The sequence below is a fragment of the Coloeus monedula genome (assembly GCF_965178545.1).
Source record: "Coloeus monedula genome assembly, chromosome: 6".
Classification (NCBI taxonomy): Eukaryota; Metazoa; Chordata; class Aves; order Passeriformes; family Corvidae; genus Coloeus; species Coloeus monedula.
The window spans coordinates 20,818,691-20,826,497 of NC_138786.1; the positions used below are offsets into that span (position 1 = coordinate 20,818,691).

Consider the following 7,807-nt stretch of genomic DNA (forward strand, 5'->3'; position numbering starts at 1 on the left):
GACCATTCCCACTTCCTTTTTCTCTTCCAGAGAGACGGTACTCCAGATCCCGTCCTAAGGCCCTGACCCCACTGACAGAGCAGGAGGGTGAGGCTTACCTGGAGAAATGTGGAAGCATCCGTCGCCACACTGTTGCCAACGCTCACTCGGACATCCAGCTCCTGGCCATGGCCTCCATGATGCACACGGGAATGGTCATCGAGGAATCGGACACTCCTGACAAATGCCTCCTGCTGCAGCCCAGCTGCTTCAGCCACAGGCAGTGCTCCAGCGAGCCCAGCATTGCTGACGGCCCCGAGGGAGTCGTGGCAGCAGCCAGCAGGCAGGACCCTGCCGAGCTGAACTGCACCTCTGTCAGCTAGAAGGAGTCTGCCTGAGCGCTGGAGAACTGTATGCACTAAGCTGGACAAAGTGCTGTCTCATCCCTGCTGGGAAAAAAAGAGAAAAATAGGAATTTTGCTCACGTCATTGAAATGGCCTCGAGGGTTCTTATGGCTGAGAAATGCTCTCTAGATATGTTTTTTAACCAGTCTGGGGTCATTGTTGATGGAGGTACTAGGCTGCTCCCAAATGACCACTGAGGACTGCAAGGTTTTGCTGTTGAACAGCACAGTCTGCCTTCTGTAAGCTTTCTCCCTCTACTAGTATAAACCTTCTGGCATCAGGTTTCCTTCCTTTTCTTTGGTATGATACAAATTGGGTTCTTTCTGCTTTTCTCCATCTTTTCCAGTTGTGCTTCTCCTTTTCCCTTTGTCCCTGCAGTGGAGACCTTTGTGCTCAATGCTCTCTTTGCTTCTGGTGCTAGTGTGGTGAATGCTGAATGCTTAATTTCTCTTTTAAAGTTGAACTCAGGGATGAAACCATTTGCATCCTGCAGAAAGATCTGCTGAGGTGAGAGAAGGAGATCCGTCACTTTTCTTCTCATGGGCGTGGATGAAAAGTCCAAATCAGACTTACTTTTTTTCCAGACCTGAAGAGAACAGAGTATATGTGGAGTCTGAGCTGAGTACTTCATATGTACTTTATTTGGTTCCAGTCATATCTTGGGGGTTCAGGTATAAATTGGGTGCAAAGGATGGCTGGGTGTATAAAGTGAGTGCAAAATAGAATATTGAGCATCTTGCCATTTGCCATCAATTTGCTCTCAAAATGTCAGTGGTGATAGGGGTATGAAGAAAGAGAAAATCAAATGTGAAGGAGATGCTCCATTTGTGTGTGAGGTGTAAAGGTGCTTCTCAGCACTGGGCCATCGTGACTCTGGACCAGGAGGTGACGATCAGGATTTCATCCTGGGCCTGCCCTGGTACTTTTAGCACTTGAAGATTTCTTGAGAGGAGGAATAATCATCGGGGTGTGGAAAGGAGTCCTGTCTCAGTGTATTCATGAAGTGCTCCTGACCTCCAGTGGTATGTGACTCAGTGCAGTATTGCTTTTTAGATAAAGTGAGGGCTCTTTGCAGTCTTTGGTTTTGTTTTTATTGTGAAGATTAGGAGTGGGTCCAGTTTGCAGGTGTGTGTCAGGCACTGCAGCCTGCAGTGTCTGCTTTGTAGCATCACTTGGTACTCCAATGCTGCTCCTGTGGGAACAGATCCAATCTGTTTGAGCTGTCCCCTGGAATACTCTGCTGATGTCTTGCTAAGCAGATTTGCAAGTGTAATTATAAGCTTAGAGGTGAACTGTAATGCTGCCTTAGATGTCAAATCCCATTAAAAATATGGACAACTACCACTTGAATCTACTCCTAGTGGTACTGACTGTAAATAAATATGTCTTGACAAGGAAACAGAAGGTTAGGATGAGCCTTTGGGATTTTTTTTTTTTTTTTTTGCATGCTGTGACATTAACTGTAGAATTTGCCCTGCTTCTGTTGGGCATTAAACATCTTCTGCTACACTGGTGGTACTGAAAGTACAGCTCTGGCCTGCCAGGATTTGGCCTTAGTAGCACGTGCAGGAAAAGGAAAGCAGATTATTATTTGGCAACAAAGCATCAGAAATACCAGCTATGAGCACAAGCCATGCTGCCTTGATAAATGAGGGTGTTGCTTTGTCTACTGTGGTTTGCAAATGTTGAAAGAGACACTTGGAAGAGCCTTGTTTTCCATGCCATCACCTGAGCTCGTGGCCTTTTGGGAAAGGCCCAGTGTTTTGATCACAAGCTGTGCTTTCCGTGTCAGGAAAAGAGGTTCAGTTGTGCTGGCTGCCTCCTCTTCCTCAGAGCATCCACAGTCCAGCAGAGGCCAGGAAAATGTGCCTTTAAGGAGCGTTCCTTTCAGATGGATTGTAGGATAAATTGCTCTCCTGTTCACAAATTGGACTGGCCAGGCCAACTTACTGTCGTCTGCCCCAGGGCAGCCATGGATTGTGGTGGCAGCCAAGCCATCCTGGTCTTACCCTGGCACAGTCTCTCCAGTGTGGGGCAGATGATGGTGTCCTGCTCAGTTAATTTCTTTGGCCCCTTGCCATGATTTAAAGCCTTCTCTTACTCACACTGAGGTGTGTGGGGAGGGGGTTACCCTGCAGCATTTCAGTTCACTCCTATGAATGCTTTTCTTCTTTCTGTTCCCCCTGTAACCTATTTGCCTTCTGTAAATACCCAAACCATTTCGATTAGAGAGCAGCACCCTCTTTTATGGTGAAAACGAGAATGATTTATTTATTTCCTGACATATTCTTGGATCATCTCTAGGGCTAATAGGAGTTAGTCCTGATTTTAACTTGAATTTCTTTTATTTTACACATATGTATGATTTTAATTATTTTGGTTTTGTATCTGTTACTTTGCAAAAATTTGCACCAAGCCCTCTGAATCGTGCACTTCCTCCATTGTTTTGTTTTTAAGGAGAATTAAAGCTGGTGGCTTTACTTTGTAAAGTGAAGTAAACACAACTTGTTCTGTAAACCACACTGAGCGTATGGTCATGACGACCACATTTACAGCCACTGAGGTTGCACAAGCCTCTGCAAGTGCATTTCTTTTACAGGCTGGGTGAACCTGAAGGTGGCAGGAAAGCCGTGCCATGGTGGCAGTGTGAGGCTGGCCTGGAAGGGCCCTGGGAGCAGCTCTGAGGGGCAGTGCTTGAGTGGCTGCTCTCTGCTGAGGAAGCTTCCAGTCCCCTGCAAGCAGAGACTGTCCCTGTGCCAGAGCTGCAGCATGAGAAACACTTGCATTTTGGATACAGGGGTCTGGTTTGGGGTTGCACGGTGTTGCTCACCATGTCACACAGCTGTGACAGGGCCACAGGGTGGTTCTTTTCTACCCTCATGGTCACCAACTTGAGAAAACCTCCTGGAGGAGCTGTCAGAATGGGAAGCAGGAATTTCTCTCACCACCTCCTAAAGTCTGTTACCTTCTACTTCGATAATGACCTAGACTGAGTCACTTCTCATCACACTGAATCTGTCTTCCCTTTTTACCCTGTCTCCTTCTTAAGGTAAGTGATTTATTCTGTGTCCATGCAATTCTGTCATAAACCTTTTGATGAGGCCTTAGCAGAAAGCTATTCTTAGTACCACTGGTCTTTTTCCTGATACTCCCCACAGGCAAGCACATTTTTCTTGCCAGAAAGCAGAGCTGCTTCTGGTCCCAGTCTGGTGGGCAGCAACTCAGTTTTGGTTTGGTTTTTTGTTTTGTCTTTTTTTCAATCAGAAGATTTGCAGTAGATCTTGCTGCTGGCACTGATGGCAGCAGGGTGCACACTGCAGGGTTTGGATTGCCCTTTCTTTTTAAGTCCAAATGGCAATGGGTTCACCTGGAAGGAATGGCCTTTTGGCACTTGCCATTGAGTCAGCAGATGGAAGATATTTGGCTCTTAGAGGCAGCCTGTGTGTCCCAGAGAGGAGAAACTGCAGGTCTAATGAGAGACATATTGTGGTATTTATAGTGCTCTTACTTATGTGGACTCCTTAATTCTGCTGTAGACTCAGAGTAGCAAACTTCCCTAACTGGATTCCCTGTTCCTTCCCATCCTGGCTCCTTCCCCATGCCAGCAGCAGGACTCCTGGGCCTGGCAGAGTGCACCTTCCTCGCCCTGAAGGAAAGGTGTGCATTAGACAAAGCCACCAGGTGGGTGTCTAAGCTCCAGAAAGAGGCCAGGCTGCTGTGCTCCCTGGCTGCCCCTTCCCGACTTGGGACAGGTCTGCACAGAGCCAGCACTGCTTCCCACTCAGGAAAGCAGGTGAGAAAGCAAGACCCACCCTGGCATGGATTCCCAGCAGTGCCCAGGGATTTTCCCAGGGGTATGTGAGCTGGAAATTCAGCCCACAGTAAACATACTCTGCAGGGAAGTCACGGCAAATTTTCCTGTTAGTTAAAAGTGTGAAAAGCGGGGTATTTGGTATTTCCCTGAGCAAAGAGGAGGTAATTAGTCATCCTATTCATACTGCAAATATGGAAGGTGGATCTGGCAGGACAACAGTAGGTTAAAGGGCATATTCTTGCTTGTCCACACGTTTGGAGAGTGCTTTCTCTTCCCCTTGCTATCCCAACAGCCTCAGGTAAGGGCACCAAGCACTCAGCTACATAAACAAAAGCTTTAAAACAGAGGTAGCAGCTTTTAAAGCAAATTAGCAGCACAAGTACAGCTTATTCTCACCAACATGGTGCTCAAAATTGCATGCTGTAAAATAGCTGCCACTTGCCACCCAAGAATTGGCTGCCCTTTGTTCATTACTTTCATCTGAAGATACCTGGAGTACCCTTGTTTGTTATATCCACCTGGGTGAGCAAGTGCTGGATGATTGCTATGCCAGTTTACATCTCTCCTGTGCGTAAGATCATCCCTTCTGGGGGGCTAATCCTGCCCCAAGCACTTGTCCAGGTCTTGTGAAAGCTGTCCTAAGTATACAAGGAATGGCAGCTCAGATGTTTGAGTAGTTTGGGGTGCATTTCTCCAAACCAAGTGATGAAAAGAAGTGACAACTCCAGTGCATAAGTAAGTGAACTGAAAATGGTCATTATTTATCAATAGTTGCTTGCTGTGCATGGCCAACACACTCTTGGGGCCACAAATATGGGCATGTGTGTAGGAGACTCACCTGTATGGGAGAGAGCAGTGAAGAACAGATACATGCAGGTAAAGGAAATAGCTGACTAGATTAATCTTCACCTGAATAATTGGTGTAACAGAAGGTAGCAGCTTAATTATAGTTTGATCACCAGGCTGCAATGAGCAAAAGGAAAGTAAACTCCTTAAACAAAAAGACAATGGCTTGAAGGGTCCCACCTACCCTAAACTCCTGCCACAGTACAGAGCAGATTTTCAGCAGTTGTGAATTGCAAGAATATTCAGGGAGTTGCTGTTTGAAGTGTCTCTCATTGGGGTTCAAAGCTAATTCCCACTTATGCCAAGAACTAGTTGGTAATTCTTTTGGCATAATTATTATAGACTGTGCAGTAACTACCTCTGTTACACTGGAAAATAGGTTGGAGTCAAAGAATCATTCTTTCTGACCTTGAAATATATGAAGATGGCTGCACTGGCTCACACACAGGAGCAATTATTTTAGGTTGCTAAAATAACTGAATTTATTTTTAATTTTTTTTTTTTTTTTTAACCCGAAAGAGTGAATTCTGTGAGAATTGCTTGGGCATCTTAAAGAGCAGGCAGACCAGTTACAAGACGCTCAGGGTTCAAGTCAGTACTGCAGCAGGACTACCTAGAAAGTGACAGAATTTATTTATATTAAATGTCAGTAAGAAACCACAGACTCTGTGCCATAAATCACCTGCCCTGCAGGCCTCTGAGACTGATTTATACTCATCACTGTTAAGCCAGCTCTCTTTTCCACTGGGGGTTTTTAGTCCTCTTCACACTAAAGGCTTATTGACTAATGTATCAATGGTTCTTGGAGTAGAAACTTGTTCACCCTTGTCCCCTGTATATCTGTCTCATGGCTTCACTATGACAAGTGCTGAACCCGTCTTTCTTCAGGCATGTCTCGGGCCGATGGATTGTGTGTTTGCTGTGTGGTTGGATGGAAGAGATGAGAGGGTAGGAGAGGCTGTTCTGCCCGAGGGAACTGACAGTGTGTGTGAAAAGTGCCTCTTAAGTGGTATATGCACTACATCTACAGAAAACACTCTGTTCTATTTATTTATTTATTTATTTATTTATTTTTTTTTTTTGGGGAATGGAGTACGATGTGCATTTTGAGACTTTGAATCTCAGAGATTCAAAACCACTGTCCATTACAAGTTTGAGTGAGTGCAGAGGATTTCTTGTGATTTTCCCCCATTCTGTTGTTTTTTCAGAAGACAGTGGTGGATGGTGATTATGTGCTGAGCATCACTGCATTTAGTAGTGCAGATGGAGCTCCTCTGAGCTCTTCCATTCAGCCTGTCACTGAATGTCATCAGTCTCTCTTCTGGCTCTTTAATGTTAGACATCTCTCTTCCCTGAAAGCCCTGTGGCAGACTGGAGAGATGCTGCCCACTGGATCCATAGTCCTGGTTAAATTCAGTGGCTCATCCTCAACAGCACTGTGTTAAGGAACCTTTCCTGTCTGACCATCCAGGAGCTGCTCTGGCAGTCACACTCCCCACTCTACATGTGGGAGATCCAGGGCTGAGCTGTAAGGAAACCCTGTCTGACTGTGTGAGTGTGGAGTGTGCAGGGAGCCAAGTGGGACACCCATGGGGTCACTGGAGCCACCCACTGTAAAGGGGCTTCGGTCCCAGCTCACATGGTGGGACTGTGACTGCCAGAGTGGCTCCTGGATGGTCAGACAGGAAAGTTTCCCTAACAACTTCAGGGAGAAGTAGCTACCACCATCTAGTCATGCCCTGTCAAAGAGTGTCCTATAGTCTTTAAAAAGTCCTGCTCTTTGAAATCAAAGTAAATGCTGCAGTAAATGAGACCTGAGAGCGTTTGCCACGAGCCTGCTCCTACCTTATTGAAGTGTATGAGCTGGTGTGAACAAGACACCCACGCTTGTCAGGCAAACAAACAAAAAGCCCATTTTCAAAAGCTTATTTCTTTGGCTTTACCCAATGCTTAATCTCATCCACTGTTTGTCTGTATCAACATAGCTGTCCTCCTTTGCCTGGGGTTTACAGCGCGGAGAGGAAATTGTTCAAGATCTGGACCTCTGTCATCTTTTCTCTTTTTTTCCTGACTAATTGTCGTGGTTAGCTGATTGACTCGCAGAGCCGGTGATGCCTTCAGAGGGCAGCAGCAGCCTCTCTCCGCCCCTCCTCTGGCTTGGCAGTGCTTACAAAGACTGAGCTCTATATGAAAGAGCGAGAATCAGTTCAGCAGCAGACGCTGCTGCTTGCAGGGGCTGTGCAGAGACCGGCGGAGTCTTAGGAGAATTAGGCCTTTGAGAGAGTGAATATTTGCTTTGCAGATGTGTTGTGTCTATATTGTTTGGGGTTGCCTGTATTGGGGGAGCCTCCAATGGGTTTTTGAGAGTCTTAGAGGAAAGCAAACTTGTCCCTGTCTCTTACCCTGCAAGCCTGCCCTCCCTTCCCCTGGCTGTGCCTGGGACAGTGGCACCTCTCGCCTCCTACCCTCTATGTGCACTGGGGTGCTGTGGGGCCTCTAGCTCGGGCTGTACCGGGTCTTACTGCAGATATTGTGGGTTTAGGAGGAGGAGGAGAGCAGAACCCATGGGCCAAGCCCTCAAAGTCTTTCTTGCAGTGAGGGGTCCAAAATTGAACACGGGATTAGAGATGCAGCTCAAAGGAACTATGAGGAGTACAGTTCCATGGGAGGAAGGCTTACCCATGCTTTTACCCTTTCTGATTTTGGTAAGGAGGTGTGACATTGTTGGATGCACAGTTCTGGCTCAAAAAACCTGGGGACTGT

General features: G+C 46.5%; 1 protein-coding gene across 4 annotated transcripts in view; it reads left to right on the forward strand.

Annotated features, from left to right (window-relative positions):
* The window catches only part of PRR5L (proline rich 5 like), a 39,626-nt gene extending 38,961 nt beyond the window's left edge, over window positions 1-665 (forward strand). For all 4 annotated transcript variants that reach the window (XM_082284004.1, XM_082284005.1, XM_082284007.1 and 1 more), the window contains exon 9: window positions 31-665. In XM_082284004.1, coding sequence (XP_082140130.1) covers window positions 31-362 — 332 coding nt within the window. In that variant the 3' untranslated portion in view covers window positions 363-665. The remainder of the gene's footprint in view (window positions 1-30) is intronic.
* The last annotated feature ends 7,142 nt before the right edge of the window (window positions 666-7,807 follow it).